Here is a 21,168-nt window from a genome sequence, read left to right on the forward strand (position 1 = left end):
AAAGTCGCCGGTATTTCGACCAATAGGACGTAGAGTTTTTAGTAAACACTAGATGGAGACAAGGACCAACTGAAGACGTGAGACTTGAGCTCAGACACATACGAATACCAATGCAGATCCTGCCATGGAACTCACCATTATCAAACCCGACCACCAGACTTGGAAAATAGCTTTATTATTATAATATTTTCAGTTTGTACCAACAATCAGCTGTTTCCACAACGTAAACACCTACATCAATTAGGTCCTTTTATAATCATATGATGGTTTATCATTTTCTAGGCATGCTGTACCCCAATATTAAAGAACATAGGCTACTCACTGATAGTGACAATTTATTATTAGCAGAGGAACATGTATAACATGAGCTGATAAAAGGAATCAGCTTTAGGTTTTCTGTGTGAATATCAACCCAGCAAACACAAAACATGATCAAGATGGAGGAAAATATTACAAGGACGCCATGGCTTTAAGTGGTTAAATGTTTACAGATATTTTGAAGACAGTATGTTATTTGGCCCGATCAAAATCTATAGTGTATAACAATATTTGTATTCTGTGACAGGTATATATTTCATGACTCCATTTGCATATCATTAGGCCATGCAGAATTATCCATCACAGTTGCAATTCCAGAACAATTAAAACAAACTTAAACACTGTACTAAATTCTTTATCACACATCCATTGCAGACCCCAAACGATCATCCAAAAACAACTTGAATAGAACTTGAAACAGGAAACTCAGTGGTGGATTAGGTTGCCTACTCCTGATGACAAAAACAACTGTCAAGCATCTTCTAAGTTGATGAGGATTTCAAATGAACTTTCCTCTGTCTCCTTCAAACTCTCTCTGAAGAGCTGAGTGTGTTGCCACGATGACTCTCCATCCCCGCCGCTGAGTTCTGCTACAATGATGAGCTCTGTAGAGCCAGATAGACTAGGGAACGGCTGCATCTTCCCATCTGAGGGTTCAAATACATTACAGGAAATCATCAGGATGAAGTGTGCCACACAATTACATTTTACAATTCATTTTGGGACATAGTCATACCTCCGGAAAATTCTGTAGTAATCTGTCCAGACTCCACGCGCCAGCAGACTTTGCCAGAGTGGAAGGTCTGGCTACTGGCCTTAACAGAAACAGTCTTTATCTTCCTTCCTACTGGAGCAACATCAAACTTCCAGCTAATACTTCCATTGGAGGATCCTTCTGTTCGAGATATGTATGCCTAAATAAAGAAACAAGTCACATCATCGCACTTAGTGACTTACATTTGGGAGGACAGCTGCATTGCAATCAACAATCTCTTCACAGTAAGAGAAAATGTTTACTGGAATCAATCAGGACTGAAATCTGGAGTTGTTCTCTGTGTCATTTGGAATTAAATGCGAGTAAGTCTAAGGGGTTTGGTAAAGGTGATTTTGAAAGCTTCAGGAGTGCATTACAGCACAAAGGGATGCTAAATGTAAGAAAGAAGCCAAATGTTACTGGCACAGCTTTATAACTGCTTTGTGATGCTACTTCAATGTTTTACTCAGATTGGGATGTAAGAAAAACAAGGCTTACAATTAAAAGGCTAAATCCCAACATACACACAGTATGCCATTAAATCAAAATCAAATTAAAATATATTAATCATACAGTATGTTTAGTGAATGCAAGGTTATAATTTCCCTTGAGTTGTCACTTTGAAAAGCCTATCTTCTTAAAATATCATCCACACCGACACAACAAAACAGTAAAATAGGTCACGCACCATCTGCCAGTCATTCTCTGTCTTCCTGAAAACTGACTCCTTGCTCCACACGCACTGATGCCAGCACTGAATCACTTCAGAATTGTTGGATACTCGACAGTACTGATCTTTGCTGGAGTTGTACCGCACATGGAGTAAACTGCTGTGCTGCTCCGTCTCAGTAGGAACAAATGCATAACCTGGAGACTGAAAACGATACACAGAGAGACACATGCTCATTCAGGCAAAAGAAAATGTGCCATCAGGTGATGAGAATAGGGCAATACTGGTGGGGAGTGATGCCCACCTCTTTTGAAGGTGTGGAGTATTTCATGCAGTTGTTTTACTACATATTTTATAGATTTATAGAGGTTTTCTTCAAAACACCATATTAGATATATGTCAAAGCCTAGCATTGATGTACATCCAATTATAACCTTGACAGATTTTTTCAATGTATAGAAAACAATTATCGATCAAATTGTACTGCAAGTACTACAAATAAGTGACATCATAGGTGATGTCACACGTAGTACCTGTGAGGAGGTCTCTGTACCACTCCCTCCACTCTCCCCTCTTGCTACCCGCCAGGCCATGGACCCCGAGTTGCGTCCACCCAGCTCGCCTGGCTTTGGTTTCTTGGGGGATATAAACTCCACCAGCTCGACAAGCAGCCTTGAGGTTAGTTCCTTTTTTCTGTCTTGACCCAGGGGCTGCTGCCTCTACAAAAGCAAAGGGGACATTGGGCAGTTAATACCAGTGTTAGCACAGAGACTAGACTACTTGGCAAAGTGAAAAGTTTAAAACATACCGAGGTATTGAGCCCATTAATGGTGTGCAGTAGCCAGGCTTCTTGAACCTTGATCCGCCTCAACATAACCTCTGAGTGTGTGCAGGAATACCTCCAGGTCACATCAACAATCTGCATCACAAAACATTTGGGTTTAAACTAAAAAACCAGTGCACAGATCCTTGCCTCTGTCACAGTATCAATGACTAACCTGTGGGAAAGTAAATTGTAGAAATATAACACTGCTACATTAGGTATAGTGATATAATTACAGCTGGAAATAAATACACAAATATATTATTAAGCATTCATAGTAGTAGCAATGACAGCTTTAGCTTGGGCCATTTTCTCTGACCTGGTCCTTTGAGAAAGCCAGAACGTAGGCTAGTTTCTTCCCCCAGCCAACCTCATACAGCAGAGGTTTATCACAGGCATTCTCACAAGAGTCACAGTGCAGCCAGCGGCGCTGAGAGACGGAGTAAACCTCTGTCCACACATGGTCTGAAATAGCACAAATAGGATTTATTTTCACAGTGTGTTTGAAACAATTGGTATAATACATGACGCACATTAAACACTGTCAAAGGACTACAGTAAATACAGTTGCCCTGGCAATATTAACACCAGGATGGAATCGTAAATGCGACATGAATGAAACTCAACCAGCAATCAACTAATCACTTATTAACAAAATTTTGTAGGCCGTATGATAACATTGCATGTGATTTGATTTGTGAGATTTGTGAGAAGTATCCTATCTTATCTTATTAAAAAAATCATGTGATGATGGGTAGTAGTGTCAGGATGAAGCTTCCATTGTATCATTTCATCGAGCTATACATCCGCGTCAAACATATCAGCAGATTGTCAGTGCAAATAGGCATAAGCATGCAAATAGATTCAGGCACACACCTGTGCTGTCCCAGATATACCTGGCCTCAAGCCCCAGTGCTCTGCAGCAGAGAGTGAAACAGTTGGCCCATTCTCCACAACGCCCCTTCCTCGTTTCCAGCAACTTCTCTGGGTTGTTGTACCTGATGGTAATAATGAATTGCAAACACATGCATATAGAAATGTAAATCTGTGTCATAGATTATTGAAACAGAAATCAATTTTAGTACTTGTGGAAGCTTGTTGCTTTAAATAACACAAGGTTCTTTATTTCATTTTGCCTTTACGATAATGTCGACTATTATTTATTCATATATATATTTAAATACAATTGACCTTTTACCACTGTAGTATTGTAGTATGACATAAATCCAATTAGACAATCACCTTTCTTTGTATGCAGGATTCTGTATACATACTGTATGTAAATAAATGTCCATTTATATAGGACATGTTATAACTCCTCTGTGTGCGTAAATCATATATCATCCGATTCAATGACTAATAGTCTCGTAGCTAAAGTATATTTCCATTCAGTTTTGAATACAACTAATTAATCAGAGTAATAAGATTGCATATCACTGCATCCAAACTCAACCCCTGGAATGTCCCCTTGGTATGGTCAATCAAATGTATGGCCACTGTAAAAGAGATCAAGCAAGCACAAACCTGGGGAATCTGGTGGAAAGCTTGCAAGTCTCACAGTAATGGTTCTCCACTCGCTGAGCACCCCAGCGGAGATCGTCGGTGGTGGAGCTCAGCGAGTTAGCGGAGTGGGTCTGACCTCCACAGCGGCTACAGGGCAGACAGTCCACCCAGGTAAAGAAGTCCTGTTTGAACCACCGGAGTAACTCCAACACCAAGAAGTCCTCTTGTCCAAGTTTGCATTCTAAAAACAGCAACACATAATAATTAATAATGAGAAGTTAAACCAAGAAACTCAGTAACATTTATGCTTTTGGTATCAGAGACAAAAGCTGACTAAACCTGGATCAGCTTCTTTGGCCTCCTTTAGCTTCTGCTCAGCATCAGACGACAGCTGCTGGTGAGGGATGTGGCTCATGGCTTTCAGTTGCAGCTCGGGGTTTTCGTACAGCGTCATGTGTTGGAAGTTAGACTGGAGGGTCACGAAGAAGCTTGTGCTGCTCTCCTGGATGACACAGAAGGAAATAACCAGATTGTGCAAATAGTAGTGTTCTCACAGCGACCTGTGTCATTTCAATGTACAAATAGGATTTAACAAAATAAAATGCCAATGTACCCTTCTTTATTTGACAGAATGGTATCAAATCTCATCAAACAGTTCAGATGAGAAACCCAAGAAAGATCTGGAGAAGCTCAATGTCATATTAAATATTATCTTTACTACAATGCCACTGGCCTAACAAATACTATGTATTAATTGCAGTTTCTATCATGGCAAAAGGAGAGGAAAACATCTTCCATCATGTTTATTGCTGAAACTTGAAAACCTCCTTACCAATGAAGGTGTTGTGGCTGCCCGGACGGTACTGGCAGAGCTTTGCTGTACTGAGGAAGAGGCAGGGGCAGGGGCAGGGGCAGGGGCAGGGGCAGGGGCAGGGGCAGGGGCAGGAGAAGGGGCAGAGGAAGGGGCAGAGGAAGGGGCAGAGGAAGGGGCAGGGGTTGTTGGAGTAGGCTGGACAGAGGTGACAGACTGCTCTCCATGCAGTCTACGGTCTCTTTCTGCTGCTATGGACTCCCTGATCAGCTTCAGTTGTTCCACTGAGGCAGACTTGGGGAATACCAAGTGAGTCTCAGCCTGAAAGAAGGTATATTTTATTTATGTTCCTGACATCGGTGTTACATTGGATGATACAATGTGCAGCAATCTAGCATTTCATATGGTGGCACGACAATATCAGAAAACATTGACTTTAGTTTGTTGGTGAGCCAGAACATTAACCCTTTAAGTGTATCATCAATATACAAAAAGTGAGGTGTAACAGTACAGAACAATTACCTCCTCAAATCCCATCGCGAACAGGCAATCAACCGCTCCTTTGATGGGAAGCAGTTTGGTGGAGAAGGTGGGATTGCCGATACGGATGGATCTGTACTTTTCTTCATTGGGATTCCTGATGAAAGATAACAACATATTAGTCATTAGAAGGTTGAGGAGGTTGGACATAGAGGACATTCCCTTACTGGCTGCTAATAATAGGCAACCAGAGACAGAAGTTCAGTGCAAAACCTACCGTCAGTGACCACAGAATAAGAGTAATAGCCAAAGATGACTTAGATGAGTATCTTAGGTCCAGATTCTGATATAAAAATGTGATGGGATTGTTGTAACTCTGTTAGTTTGATTTGTTCGATGACATCATTGCTGTTATGGTGTATGGCTTTAGGGCTCGCTTGTGTGCTAGTAGCAACATTGGAATTGGAAACATGGGAATCAACACGTTTTTTTGACCATAGAAAGTACAGATGAACCTTGGGCCTTTTCATTTTCTTGAATCAAACATTTAAAGGAAGTTGCATTTGCTTTTTGTGCGCATGACAAACATTGTTTGCGCTGCCTAACTTAGATGGCACACAACAAGGAAAGACGTGCCATTACAATTGGTCAAAAAAATGTGGTAAAACCTGAATCTCCCCTGTTCCTTGGGAATAAGGGAACTTAAAGCTTGAAGTGAATAACCCTTGTGCTTTTCCCCAAGACAAGATGGCTAACGATGAACAAAATGAAGGTATGGATTCATCTCTGACTGAAATCAAGCAAACTGAAACAGAAAGGAGCGGAATTGAAATTGAGGTCATTCATTTCAACGAAGAGAAAGAGATATCTGTTATTTAGTGAAGCTTTAGGGTTTGATGGTGTGCTGTTGGCAACAATGGAATTTGAAACATTGGAAGCAACTTTTTTGACCACACATAGGATTGTAGACAGTACAGCTGAATGTACCTTGAGCTTTGTAATTTTGTGTTCTTGAATCAACCACTTAAAGAAAATTGCCCGGTCTTATCGTGTGCAAGCGTCTTTTGCCAAGCCTACCTCAGAAGTGACACATAAACAAGACATGCCACTATAATAATCTAATAATTCTAATCCAATAGAAAGTGATAGTACATACCGTTTATTGACATTGTGTAAGACATGTCAGTTCCATTTATGGTCATTTTTGACACTTATGTTTAGTCCAATCCTATTTAGAAAAATGCGAGGGACAGCAATTTGAAACATATCTCACTAATGCAATGTAAATCTACAAAATTAAGGCACAAACATTCCGTTTTAATTTGAGTAATGAGTTAAGAAGTGTCAACATCTTTACAATAACATCACTATGACCATCTAGAGTATTAGTGTTGTATAGTTTTGGCTTGGATAGGATAGATGTTGACTAAGGCATTTATTTACGTCACTCTAAAGCATATTTAGGAGTAAAAACCACAAGTCATCAGATCAATAAAAGCGTAAAGATTCCCAGATGATCTACTGATAAAGCAGGCCACAACTTTAAGCTGCCTGATTCACAAACAGAGGTTACATTCCTGCATTTACAACTTAAATAGGGGGAATCAAGTACAGTTATTGGTCAGAATTACAGTGTTGGTTCAAATGTAATAAGGAAGTGCCCGATGTAGTTTAACCCAAAGTCTTAGCGTATGTCACCTCTTAACTGAGACGCCCCGCTGATGTGTAAAGGTGCTCACGTCCCTGAACGTTACCTTAAAATGTTGTCGGCGTATGTAAGTAACAACTTTGCGACGTCTAGGAAGACCTCGTTTAGATTGTCACATAATGCTCTCACTGCTGGCGACATGGACATTTTCTACTCCCGAGAGCTGACAAAAGTCCCTTTTCTTGAGGAGATTTGTGACTAATGCTAATCTGCACAGTTGTGGCTATGTTTTGGGTCCTGGTAATAGCTGTCCTATCAACGCCTGAATAAAACATTATGGTCTTTCTGAAAAGTGTAAATTCGTTTTATCATTATATTGGTTCATCACTACGAAATGCACGACTATCTATCTTCTACTGTCTTTTCTTACTATTATATTATTTAATAATTGACATTTAGACTAGTTTTCTGGCGTTCGTGAAGCCTACCTACGTCAACAGAGTGACAGCTAACTTGTCGCTCTCTCGCTCTGCCGGATGACTTTCCTCTCAGGTTAAGTTATATGTTGAGGCTTTTTGTTGCTTTTGTCAGTGTAAATTAACCGCTTTGTTATTGAGTGAAGTCTCACTAAAGCGACAGGTTAAACATTAGCATGTCTGTCTTATCTCTATCCTGTTGGACTAAACTCCAGCTGAGATCACAGACCGTCAGAGCACTTTTTCACAAGAATACCTGTTTTTGTTCAAATCGACACTCCAGAAGTCACAGCTCAGGGGCGAACAGGAGGAGGGTTGTTATCACTGGCATAGGGTTAGTTTGTCCTCTTGGTACAGGGACATCTTTGCCCTGGGACCGCCTGGTCAGTGGCCACAGTGGGATTGTTGCTCTGGACGCAGAACAGTACAAGGCTGTTCCTTGTAAAGTGGCAGCACTTGTACCGAGAGGAGATGAGGAGGGTCAGTTTAAGGAGGACAGGTTTGCATCTCGTGGGGAGATCAACAGCATGTCTACAGCTACTGTGATGGCCCTGGGAGCTGCTCAGCTGGCTTTGGATGACTCAGGGTGGTGCCCCAGAACCCCAGAGGAACAGCTTACTACAGGGGTGGCTGTAGGCATGGGCATGGTGTCACTAGATGAGATTGCTCGCACCGCCATGGCTTTCCAAGAAAAGGGATTCAAAAAGGTTAGTCCTTTCTTTGTGCCTCGCATCCTTGTGAACATGGCTGCTGGGCATATCAGTATAAAACACAAACTGAAGGGTCCCAACCATGCTGTGTCCACAGCATGCACCACAGGGGCCCATGCTATAGGTGACGCTGCAAGGTTCATTGCCCACGGTGATGCAGTTGCTATGGTTGCTGGTGGTACAGAATCCTGTGTGGGTCCTCTGTCAATAGCTGGTTTTGCCAGGGCACGAGCTCTGGCCACCAAATGCAATGACAATCCTAAAATGGCATCGAGACCGTTTCATCCAGAGAGAGACGGCTTCGTGATGGGCGAGGGGGCAGCGGTGCTCCTGCTGGAGGACATGGACCATGCAGTGAGGAGAGGAGCCAGAGTGTACGCAGAGGTCATAGGCTATGGGCTCTCAGGGGATGCCAGCCACATCACAGCACCCACTGCAGATGGAGATGGAGCATTCAGGTCAGTACCTCCTACACGAATGTTGTGTTTACTGTTCATTGTGTTTGTTTTTGTGCTGTTAGCAGATTATCTGAAAATCAGTTTTTGCCACTCTTATGAACTAGAATAATCTAATATTCCATACCATTTTGCATTTACACCTGTCTCTACAGGTGCATGTCTGCAGCCCTCAGAGATGCCGGCGTATCACCAGCAGATGTCACGTATGTGAATGCTCACGCCACATCCACACCTTTGGGTGATGCAGCTGAAAATGCAGCCATTAAGAGACTGTTCCACCACGGCTGTGCTAGTCTGTCCGTCTCCTCCACAAAGGGAGCCACAGGACACCTGCTTGGGGCTGCAGGGGCTCTAGAGGCAGCATTTACTGCCTTGACCTGCTATCATGGAGTCCTGCCTCCCACCCTCAATCTGGACCGCACAGAGCCAGAGTTTGACCTCAATTATGTTCCCTGCACTGCACAGCCGTGGCAGACTCTGGGACGACGGGTTGCCCTTTCGAACTCTTTTGGGTTTGGTGGCACCAATGCCTCACTGTGTATTGCCAGTGTTTGATACAACATATAGACATCAATAATAAGGATAATCCAGTACTTGCTACAGTTTAGCCTATTCAGCTAAATGTTTGTAAGTGCAAATTTCCTGACTTGGGTTGATTTTAATTTGACACACTGGTTAGGAATTTTCATGAATGGCTGACAACTTTTCTTCTGAGATTTCAGTGAAGAGCTTTAAACTGCAACAAAGAAAATTCCCAGAGAAGCACTGAAATCTGTGTGATGTTTTTCTTCTGGCATTGAAATGGTGATACTAAATACTGAATGTTAGAGAAAAACACTATGGCCTTATGGTCTTATGAAGCGTGTGTGTATGTTCCTGCTGTGTTCCACTTTAAGCCTTTTTTGTGATCACTCAATTGACAACAGTCTGTTGGTGTTTTCATTCCTTAATTACATTTAATGTATACAATAGTTTCCCCTCCTGTCAGTCAATTATCTGTCATTTGAAATCTTTTTGAGATACTTATCAATTATCATGCACAGAATTGTACATTAAGTCAGCATTACATTTAGAATTGGTATTTATTTTCATCCTTATAAATAACTGAACCTTGAAATACAAGAAATTTTTTAAAAATGGTTGGAAATTGTATTATTATTATTACAAAGAACTCGCTCTCATATTCCATGTCACAGTGAACCAGTGATAATAACTGAAATGATTGCTGAGGCTTCCAGTGATTTAGGTGGAAAACTCCAGACTTGAATGGCACAGATGCAACTAATTGATATATTCTTGAGGCAGTTCCAATATATAACTATAGCACTATTTCAAGAAGAAATCAAGTATTACCTGCACAGTGTTATGAAACGTGTATTTTCTCATCAGAATCTGAATCCTAATTGTTTGATAAGCTATATTGTAATGGTGACACCTGACTTAAACAATATCTGTTAAGTGGACCTGACTTCTGAGGTTTTTGTAATCATCATTTTTCCACATTAACCTTCACTTGCTAGGCCACCTGCTTGACTTTAATTTAACCTGATTTGGCTTTTTCCCTCCAGCTCAGAAAACAATGGCATCAAAAGAACACTAGGTGGAGTAAGAGAGCTGAACAAGGACACACTGCCATTATCTCAGGGTTGATGAGAAAATAAACAATCACTGATGGGATAAGGGCACGTTTCAAAATAATTACTGTAATCAATACTTTACAGTTACAGTACTTAACTTAACAATTGCAATACTACAATTATTCCAGTCCTTTATGTTGTGGAAGAGACACAGTCCTTGTTTAGGTCCCTGAGGGAGCCATGTAATGTAGGTCGTGATCTGGCAGTCTGCTGTATTTTATGCTTGCAGAAACTGATGGTTCTGACTAATAAAGCCACTTTAAATTGCTACATACTGACCGTCAGCGGTTGTGAGGATCACTTCATTTGATGACATTTGTCACTTAAGGAAAAATGTTGCATTTGAAAATTAATTACTGCTACTATTGAAGTGAAGAGACTTTTCTTGAAATACACTTACCTCACATCAAACAAATCTACAGTTCTATAGATCCCCTGATCCACATGCCACAATAGCACCAGTTACACCATATTTAAAATACCATCTCTGTATATGGACTTGCATTTACACCTTGCATTAAAAGGTTCTCAGTTACTGGATTTGCCTGGTACGGATACAAATCACATCATAGTACCACAGGTCGTTTTACTATGCTTACAGCCTTACCAGTGAGTTCAAATGAGGCTGCTGCCAGACACAATCAAATTAGACCTCTAGAGGGCCGGGGTGGTGAACAGACCTCCATATAAGCCATGGGCACCCTTGAAAATGTCCATGTCAACACTCCATAAACACATTTGTGTAACAAGGAGCAGTGGCAAAGAAAGAAAGAGAGATAGACAGAGAGCCTTTTTTTTGTTATTCATGCTGGCAAATGATGTTGTTGCTCATTTTCTTCAGCAGGACATATTTATAATTGGCAAGCATAACGATTAGGCAAGACTTTTCAGATTCATTCATATATCCTATCTTTGTGAAGCGGATAATGGTCATTGTGACATATTACTGCAAACAAAGACATATTTGCAAGTTTTATCTTGTTCTGTACTCCGCCCTCTACTCTGTATTGGATTTAAATGATAATAATAGTAATAACCACATTCATTTTGACTATATTTTGGTATAATATGATGTTGATATTTCTCTATTTGAATTATTTCATGCATTGAATATAATGTGCTCACAATGTGTTTTATGCAGCATATGAAAAGTAACATCTTTCCCAAACTTTCAACATTTTATTACTTAATGTATACTAAACATGGACCTCTTGCTCATTAATTTACTTGATGAATAGGTCCACTGTCCTGACTAAATTATGGCATTATGTAAGGTGAGACCCAGATGATAAATTGCTGTTCTGGGGAATGTCTGTCCAGGCCCATTTTTAGACAGTACGTTTTATTAACTTTTCTGGACGTCACATCCAGTTAATGAATAAATCAATTATTCATCCATTTTTTAATTTGAAACAATGTGACATAGATAAATGAGAAGCCACAAGCATTTTTTTTTCTGGTTCGAAAGGAAAGCCCGGTATCATCACCATCAAAGTATCTTGGCCTCTGGACTTACTGTATGCATTATTCTCTATTAGGAAAAGACAGACGTGACATTTCTGCACTGCAGAGACAGGAGAGTACAAAACACAAGCCAACCACACAGTCATCTCACGCATAGCAGGATGGTTATTTAAATTTGGACAGATTTTTACCAAATACAGCAGACCTTTCCCCTAAGATATCACAGCATCACACTGTCTGGGTAGTGCTGCCTTAAAGTATCTCACAATGTTATAATAACTACACTGGAAGTTCCTATTGCACACCCAGCCATTCGTGGTGGAGGAATCTCTCTTGGAATTGCCTCTCCGGACATTTCTTCCTTTTTCCCTTGTACACTAAGGTTCTCTCAGGAGTTTTTCCCCATCTTCCTAGAAAACCTAAGGCGGGGTTTGGAATTTTCCTGATGTTGTTGGTCTGTAAAGCCCTTTGAGACATTGTAACTGATATTGGGCTATACAAATAAAACTGACTGATGACTTGACTTGTTCATTGTAGCGGTTTAAAGTACAGCAATGGTTCAGGAATAAGCTTTGTTTTTACATCACAGACTCCCATCTAGGACAGGCTTGTGATATGCCTCATGAGAGACTTGGCTAACCGAGCCCATTTATTTGGCAGTTGGGACCCTTAGCGACCGCATGCCCTTGCTGACGTCGACCCTGGGAATCGAACCGGGCACCCTCTGCCTAATAGGCAAGCAGCAATGGTTCAGGAATAAGTTTCTAAAATGCCAGATGAGGAGGAGGAAGATGTATCTGAGACAAAGCTGAAACCCTGTGGCTTTCTAACTATTGGACAATGCTAGCATGACTTGTTAGCATTCCTATGTATCCATTATTTATACCCCCCTATCCCTTATCCTTTGGCTATCTTAACAGTCAGGAGAAAGATGCAGGGTTCACTTGTGACAGGTCGCCAATCCATCTCTGGATTGACACAGTTTCCAATTCATCTAAGCTGTCTCTACTGTCTTTCGAGATAGTAGGAAACCCCCAGCACCCAGAGAAACCAATGGCGACAAAGAGAGAGCATGCAAAATCCACACAGAAGATCCCCAAATCAGCTCCAGTTGGCTTATTTTTACTGTGTTTTCTAGTTATTAACATTATGACCCAAAGGAAGTGCAGTAAAATGACATGTCATCCTCAAATTTCAAAGGGGAATCAGTATGTGGGCACTTCAGAGATTAAAATTAAGGCTGTATTCAGACCTGTGGTTCCTTTGCTTTGTTTCGATTTGGATAATAATATTTTTCAATCAATCCTTGATGGGGTTTGTGTTCAAACAGTAACATTTACAGGCGCTCCGAGACTTGTAAACAAACGAGTGATTGTGTCATTAACATATACCCAAATGAACCCATCCAAGGGGGGTAAATGCTCCACGTTTTGGAATGAGTGCTCCAAACGAGCCACGTCCATGGAGCCTAACTTTGGCCTGTGTTCCCTAGGGGTGAAAGTAAATTGAAGTCCTTGCTGGTACTAACTACCCCAACCTTCATTGCTTCATATTGTGACAATACAATGTTTTGTAGTAACAGTGTAACACTATTTTGGTTGGAGGACACATTAGCAGTATATCTGTGATTGATTTTCATACCCCATTCCATAGTCCAGTCCACCCGAGCAAACGGACATCTCCTCTTCACCAGCTCTGTTGGACCATCATGCACACAGTGGGATCCTCTGCCTTAGGTGAAGACTTGGCTGAGCAAAGGAAGAAGAGCGGCCCACACCACAAGTGGCATGGCTCACCTTAACTCAGAAGAGGAGAACTACTTAAGGCATCTTTGAAAAAGGTTTTAAGTGTTTTGTTTTGTTTCTTTGAAAATTCAGACAGACTACTTTAAAACAAAACATTGTTATGATTTACATTTTTAAGGTTTTATCTACACTCACAAATTAGTCTGTGGCACTTATGCCATTTTAATCAATCATTCTCTATACATCACGTCAATTGTTTGTAATTTCTACACCATGCACATGTTAAATATTGAAAGCATGTGTTCAGGGATGCATGAAGCCGAACCAAGAGGAGAATAACATGAAGCAGTGAAGGTTTTCAGTTATATTCCGGCAAGAACTCCAATCTACCTTCACCCCTGCTATCCACAGCAAAAAGAATAACCACTTCTACCTTGGTCCATGGCTTAACTTTCAGTTAAATTTCATCATCGGTGAAATGTCCTGCTCAATAACAAACACAATTACATAATTATAAACCTTATAAATCACAATCAGGGAAGCATTTCCCTACCTTGACTGAGAACTATAGGCAAACGTACATGTGGAATTGCATAACACTTGAAGTGCAGAGGATAAGAAGTTACAACAGGCATACATTGTTAATCCCCCCCTTTGACTGCATGGCCTGCTACTCTGACAGCACACAGCCAAGTGCTCGTTTCACCATTCCACATGAGGAACTATGAATTCCTATAATGATGAGGAATTTGATTCATCTTATTCAGTTTTTTATGTCCCTTCCTCTTAATTAGGCGATATCCAAACTGAATTATGATCACCATGGCAACAGAGTCCACATGCATTCCCTTTGATATCATCCTGTCCCACAGGGTGCACAGCTTATCACCAGGTTCTAAAATTAGACCTCCTCTTCCTCTATGTGGCAGCTACTGGATGGCCTTCATTCTTTTGCTATGGCCATTACATTATTAGCCTTTTAAAAAAATTACAGACATTTTAGCTTATATTAGATGAGGGATGTAACCTTTATATGTAAAGGAAATGTTAATTGAAGTGATGTAGTATGCACTGCTATTCTTTAAAGACCAGTCAAGTTGTTTTAGACCAATTATTACTAACCCTGTATGTTTTATACTCCATTACTGACCTTTTCCCAAAGCATATCCATCTTTCAGGCAGCATGGTTTCATTTCATGTTAGTAAGCCTCAAGTCATAGTAAATGAGTTGGGATTTGTTGAGGTATAATAAGTCAAAAATAATGCAGTGTGATCCCTAAATGGGTCAGACAGTAGAGAACCTGTACTATGTTTTAGGCAGAGTAGTAAAACATCAGGTCACACAACATGCAAATGTCACACAGCATGTACGGAACATACTCTGATGTCACTCTAACACGTGTTATACTCGAGGAGGAAACAGTGGCAGCATTCTTTAAAGGACAGAAATTATTAACGGTCAACTAATGTATTTTCCCTGAAGCAAAGCTGAAGCAAAGGGTGCAAAGATATGTGAAGAATGATCAGCATTGTAGTTTATACTTGTGACAGTAAACAGTAGGTCAGCACAGACAGAAGAGGTGAAGGCTGGTTGTGCCTTGAGTGCCACAGCTGCTGCATTCGTGTTCTTATAGATGAAGGAGGAATCCCCTCTCCAGTATCATTAATGCTCAGGAATCCCTCTCCTTTGAACTTGCTTTCAGTGAAATGTCTGTAAGGCTGGTGATGTAATCAACGACCAATGCATTAAACAGTTAACAAATTCACAAAGCTGAATAATCGCTGTGTTTATTAACTTGCTGTTAAGTACATTTAAATGTTTAAAAAATTAACATATTAATAGTTTTTGTTTGCTGATGTTTTCCTGTTATATTATGTCTCACAAGTTTTCTCCTCTACTTTTTTCTTCACAGATTTACTCTAACTTTCTTTGAATTTTCTAAAAGGCATGCAAGCCTTAAACTTTAGGGCCCACTATAAAGTTTAAGGTGGGCCAACCCATGGAGCAGCAGCAGGATTGGTCAGCCCTGACCTTCTCTTGTCAGCTGTCTTCTGACCAATCAGAGCTTCTGTTTCTGCTTTCTACTTTTTCTTACTTTGTTACACTTACTGTATGTCTTTAAATTATAGAGTAATTCATCATTTTTTTATTTATTAATGTCTAAAAAGGAACTGTTTCTAAGATATAAAATGACAGGAAGCTATATTGGGAAATTTAAATATTAATTTAAAAACTCACAGAATGATAGAACTGAATTATTATTTGGTACATATTAATAATTCTAATATCATAATTAAATGTACATTTCCTTTTAAATTAATACTTAACAAAACAACAATAAAACACACTAAACCTCAAAGAAACTCAATGCTAAAGTAATTAGCACAAGTATTCTCACTCTCTAAATTTCACAACAGACAAGAACATGTGCCATCGTATTATTAATTTACATTGCAGTTGCAATTCTGAATCTGATCTGATCTGATTATCAAAGAAGAGATGCAAGACCATTCATGTCTCTTCTGACTTTATCACCATTCGAGCTATTTTATTCCTCTGAAAACATATTAAATAGAATAGAATAGTGGGGGAAAAAAAAGAAAAGAAAAGGAAAATGATGTCATGCTGTTTGATGATCACAGCATGCATATCTTCCCCCATGAATGATTGATCGCCTACGACAACACAATTACAATAACAATAAATCGGAAAAAATACTTCACTTCACTACTTTCATGTGAGGAAGGACTTATGTTCATCACGACAGATAAAGAGAAAGAAATCACATCTTGTGCAGAATGTCAGTATGGAGGGGTTCATTAAATATACAAAACAAGATGATTTAAAATATTTTCCAGTTTTTAAATGCAGTATATACATCAACTCTAACATTAATTGCCTTCATGTATAATATCTTGAGACATCCTAACCAACACAACCTTAACTATCAACGTTTTGTCATCACACAGCCCGCTGCATTTACATTGTGATCATGTCAGCGATCAGTCAGTGTATGAATGTAGTATCATATTTAACAAGCTGATCAAAAATGCCTGTGTTCAGAGCAGAACTGCCAACAGTCCACATACCCTTATCTTCCACAAGAGAAAGGGCGCTGACAATTATACTCAAGCACTGCACCAATCTCTTTGCATAATGAGCTGAGTCTCTGAAGCAAAGAAATAATGTCAAATGACAGAAAATCACAAGGTGCTTTTCACCTTTAAAACTGTAGAAATTGTAATACAATACGCTCTAAAGGTATTTCAAGGTTCTATGCTTCATAGAAATGTGACTCAGTGTGCTCAGGCTGACTGGTGGCTGTTTTAATACCATTTCTTTTTATCTTTTGTGTATTGCGCAATTGTGTATTCGTTTTTGTATTGTGTATACGCATTGTTTATGTGATCATACAAAAAGACAACAATAACTCCAATAGCTTAATGTTAAATGAGTCTAAAAATGATACAAGATACAAGTATAGACAAGAAAAAGTTGAGGAATGTTAATTTATCTTAATAATGTCTGGCCCATCTCTATGGCTGCTGCCCAAAGCTTTTGCCACTAATATTGATCGATTGACCGCCTTTTGTCTTAAATCCTTTACTACTGCTATTTCCTACCACCAGTGAAGTCCACGGATGGAGCTTGTGAAGGACAGGATTGGCCTCAAAGAGAAAATGGTGACACGGGAGCTCAGCAAACAACAAGCAGGGTCCTGATGCTGCCTTCTGAGGTAGAAAGGATACTCTACCCTAATTCTTACTGCAAAGCGCCCGCCACACCCTCTTTCCCCAGACACCGCATGCTTAACTCCCCCATTTAGCGCCATGACCCTCACCGTGAATGGCCCTTGACTTCCCCATGACCTCCAGCCCTCAAGAGGCCCCATATGACCAATGAGGCAGACACACCAGCACTAGCAGCATAAGAGACTGTACGTATTTGTCCCTCATGGACAAGGGCTTGTTGTTAAGGGCGGCAGTGTAATGACCTTCGTCTATGTTGTTCCAGTTGGGGAGTGGCTGTCTAAACAAGCAGGGATGGGTTTTTTTTACCTGCAGTTCTCTCTGTGTTCCAGGACTGACGACATGTAAGGTTAGTTCTGTTGGGTGCAACCATGACAGCAGCCCTGAGCTGAGCGTCACTTTGAAGTTCATTGTGCCATTGGGAGAATGTGTCTGAAATGCTAGCTTTTGTATCTCATTCAAACAAAGCTATGTACTTTCACATGCTAGTGAGGATGTTGCACTATAATGCTTCCATATAAATGCAGTAATGATTTGTTGTGGATCTTAAAATATTGTTCAAGCATTAATGGTTCATTTGTTAACTCTTACCAACCATTATATTCATGTAAAGCCTTAGCTTAGCAACTGGTCCTCAATAGGATAGAAGAGAGTAGAACAGTAACAAACAGGAAGTTTTCATTGATTCTGTGAGTATCATATATCCACCCTTTACTCAGGGCTTATTTATTTGTCTTTTCATCATAGGATGCAAATAAAACTCCATAAACCAGCTGCAGAATGATCTTTTCTTATAAGCTGTATAGCTCTGCAAACACTGCCTAATTAAACCAAATAAGCCTGCAGTGTGTGAAAGCCTTTGCCCATTAATATCTTTTGTAAGGCTCACTTGTCGTGTGCGCTGTTTTGCAAAAGTAAGATGAGTCGTGGTCATATCCCCGTTCTTTAAAAAGCACTCCTGAGAATGACAGTTGCCGTCGGTCGATGTGTTAATATTCACAGTTTAGTTGGAGCAGCAGCGTTGAAGTGACTGTTTACAGCCTTCATGAGCTGTCGTGACTTAAATCAGGAAAGTGTGTTGGGTCATATATGTTGAAAGAGTTACGTTGTCCTTGTGATGTATAACAAAAAGATGTGAACCTAAGAATGTCAGCTGAGTTGAATGAATGTTGAAACAGACAGTGTGAATGATATTTTTTAAGGCCAGTTCCTACTGTCCATGCCCACACATCTATAAATTTTGTCCGCTGCTAACACCAGCCAATGTGTTTGCACAGGAATGAGCCAAATTTGCATGTACAATACTATGGGAGATGAAAATGTGTGTAGTCAGAAGTAGTTTCCACATTCTACGCTGTATACGCTGAACTCTAAATAGCCTTAATGTCTGAATTCATGTGTTTGTATATGTCAAATACACAATCGTCCCCAACTCCCCATAACCCCCATTTAAAATATAAATTAAAAGAAATTCCAGATTGTGCTGCAATGAGAATTCCAACAGTTATTTCATTATTATATTTCAACACATGTCCAAAAAGAAGAGCTCAGGTTTGAAGAAGAAATGCTACAATCAACATTTGTACATTTTAAGGAGCATATGTGATATTGTATTCATCTCCCTCCACTGATCTTCCATTAATCCCCAGTTGGATTTCTTGTGAGACAAACCTAGAACCTTATTTTAGTTTGAACCTTATTACACAGAAATACACACAGGATCAATCTGTATATTCGCATTGGATCCCTTAAATACACTGAACTAACCCACAATCATAAATGTCATGATAATAACTCAATAAGTGTTCTTGTTGTGTGCTTGACATTGTACTTGACATTGTGTACTGGATAGATGAGTCTGTGAGATCTGGCTTGTCCAGGCAGAGTTGGCCGGTCCTGCAGAGAGGAGGCACAGTACTTTGGGATTCTGCGGACTTAATGAGGGATCAGGACTCGACGGTGACCTCAACTTCCTGCCATTTGTTCTACAGGACACGAAATGTCAGATTTGCCTGAAATAATGATGAAGTCGAAAAGTTAACAAGATTTTTTTTTGAAGAATAGGCAGCAAGGAAGCAAGGGAGAAGTTGATTATGATGAAGTTCACTATGATGTCTACTGAAGTCTACTAAGTGCTTGATGCATTAGAGCTTTAGCACAGCAAACTTGACTTTCCACAACAGGCAATTCACAGTTGTCACATATAATATTGATGATGGCTTATTTAGGTTTGCCAGTGAACACCAGCGTCCTGGCCGCAGCAAACCTGAATGGTGTACAGGCTGTCTCATTTAATTGGGCACTAACAGTAAAGTCGCTCATCTAGCTTCTCCCATTTAAGAGGATCCTCGCAACGTGGCCAAGATACGCAAACCTTGCATGTACGCTCTGAATCTTCTTCCTTCTGAGACCTGATATAACATTTCAGTGAGAAACTACATGACATAGCAGTATCTTTGCATGCCATTTCTTTTATAGCGCCGACCATTTACGGAGCCTTCTGCCACCGGTAGGATGCGACCTGTGTAGGAGTACAAAGGCTTCGTCATTAATGGATGAGACACAGCCACACTCATTACCTCCACCATGAAGATTGTTTTTGCCTGTCTTCGTTTGTTTGCAGACTTCCTCAAAACTGAATAGTTTTTAAGAAACTTTCTGGAAGGTACAGGGGTAGAATTGCAGGATAGGGCCTTTTCCACATCATTATCAATTTTATAAGTAATGTGTTTTTCTATTAATAAACAACCAGGCGTTCATTATCTGGATAGATTTTAAAGAGTCTAATAATTGGGATTACATTCACAAAGGATGTAAATAATACACTTTAAATCTTAAAACTCTTAAAACTGCCACATAACATTAGACAAAGCAGATCTCTGGTGATCTTGAATAGGAAACAATAAGATCAAGGTGGATTTTACCTGCATACTACAAACTAAATCATACTCTTAAATCAGATTTTGAGATAGGTTTTGAGATGGTTCCTACATTGCATCGCATTTGCATTAATTCCTTTCTCTGATGCTTGTTTGTCATTGAATACTTAAATTTGGTCAACACAAAATGTATAAATCCTCCAAGATCCACAAGAATATGACAAAATTGAAACACACACACACACACACACACACACACACACACACACAAATTATTTCTATAATGTATACAACACTTAACACATACACACCTCATTTGAAAAATCAACACACAATCAAATATTTCAAAAGAGTAAACAAACATAGGTTAAAAGACTGAATATTTAAGATGGCTTTAACTGGCTGAGTGTATTTGTCTGTGGGCTTTTCCAAAGCCCGGGAGCCACAACAGCAGTGTTAGCCCTAGTCTTAAACTTAGCCTGACGGATGGCCGGAGGACCGTGATTGGAAGACATGGGAGAACATGTTGGCTAAATATGGGATGAAATGTTCACAAATATATGGGGCGCCTGGTTATTTAGAGCATTGTATGTTAGTTAGAGAGACTTATATACCCTATATTTTGCAGGGAACCAGTGCGGTGAAGCCTATGGCTGGTTTTGCTTAAATGTCTCAGCACAACTTATCATTTGGTAGGTTTGTGTGTTTGAGTGGCCATAATGCTTTGTTGTGATTCTCTTGCCTGCTTTGTGCAAATTGGATGAGCATTTGTATGGAATCCCTGATCTCATGTAAAATGATGTCTTCACCTACCATTGGGCCCAGCAGGTGATATCAGGCTGTACCATCATGAAGCTGCTGAGCTGAATAATGGAAAACGCCATCTCCTCTACGAACATACTCTTGCTCCTACATTCTGCCTTTGAATCCAACTGTTCCCAAGTCTCGAGAGTAGATATTTGATTAACTAAGCACTCAAATATCCACCTTACATCTGCACAGTGAGGATGACCACACTGAATATCATATGGCCTGTTATTCT

General features: G+C 40.0%; 2 protein-coding genes across 4 annotated transcripts; one reads left to right on the top strand and one right to left on the bottom strand.

Annotated features, from left to right (window-relative positions):
- Positions 1-78: 78 nt before the first annotated feature.
- ngly1 (N-glycanase 1) lies at positions 79-7,252 on the bottom strand. 2 transcript variants are annotated; one of them, XM_076157220.1, is made up of 12 exons: positions 7,114-7,252; positions 5,402-5,516; positions 4,901-5,200; positions 4,408-4,570; positions 4,090-4,309; positions 3,442-3,563; positions 2,885-3,030; positions 2,551-2,661; positions 2,276-2,461; positions 1,761-1,946; positions 1,055-1,232; positions 100-965 (listed from the first exon to the last, which is right to left on the bottom strand). In XM_076157220.1, exons 1-12 carry the CDS (start codon positions 7,212-7,214, stop codon positions 790-792), a joined length of 2,004 nt encoding a protein of 667 aa, XP_076013335.1. In that variant the 5' UTR covers positions 7,215-7,252; the 3' UTR covers positions 100-789. The 2 variants fall into 2 exon arrangements, with proteins under 2 accessions (XP_076013336.1, XP_076013335.1); XM_076157221.1 differs by lacking the exon at positions 7,114-7,252 and having other exon boundaries at positions 79-965; positions 4,408-4,562; positions 5,402-5,512.
- Positions 7,253-7,637: 385 nt separating this feature from the next.
- oxsm (3-oxoacyl-ACP synthase, mitochondrial) lies at positions 7,638-10,551 on the top strand. Of its 2 annotated transcripts, XR_012964087.1 has the most exons (3): positions 7,638-8,651; positions 8,804-9,278; positions 9,367-10,551. XR_012964087.1 is itself a non-coding variant. In XM_076157225.1 (2 exons), exons 1-2 carry the CDS (start codon positions 7,660-7,662, stop codon positions 9,204-9,206), a joined length of 1,395 nt encoding a protein of 464 aa, XP_076013340.1. In that variant the 5' UTR covers positions 7,638-7,659; the 3' UTR covers positions 9,207-10,551. The 2 variants fall into 2 exon arrangements, 1 of the variants encoding a protein (XP_076013340.1); XM_076157225.1 differs by having other exon boundaries at positions 8,804-10,551.
- The last annotated feature ends 10,617 nt before the right edge of the window (positions 10,552-21,168 follow it).

Source organism: Genypterus blacodes, unplaced genomic scaffold (genome assembly GCF_046128005.1).
Source record: "Genypterus blacodes isolate CSIRO-AG114 ecotype Tasmania unplaced genomic scaffold, CSIRO-AGI_Gbla_v1 ptg000072l_1, whole genome shotgun sequence".
NCBI classification, from domain to species: domain Eukaryota; kingdom Metazoa; phylum Chordata; class Actinopteri; order Ophidiiformes; family Ophidiidae; genus Genypterus; species Genypterus blacodes.

Bases quoted from the DNA above. Each gene is read 5' to 3' on its own strand.
- ngly1 (XM_076157220.1), bottom strand. From the start codon at position 7,214: ATGTCCATGTCGCCAGCAGTGAGAGCATTATGTGACAATCTAAACGAG. The intron at 5,517-7,113 runs GTAACGTTCAGG...ATCTTTCATCAG, and splicing joins TACGCCGACAACATTTTAAG to GAATCCCAATGAAGAAAAGT. The intron at 966-1,054 runs GTATGACTATGT...TTGAACCCTCAG, and splicing joins TACTACAGAATTTTCCGGAG to ATGGGAAGATGCAGCCGTTC.
- oxsm (XM_076157225.1), top strand. From the start codon at position 7,660: ATGTCTGTCTTATCTCTATCCTGTTGGACTAAACTCCAGCTGAGATCA. The intron at 8,652-8,803 runs GTCAGTACCTCC...CTGTCTCTACAG, and splicing joins GATGGAGATGGAGCATTCAG to GTGCATGTCTGCAGCCCTCA.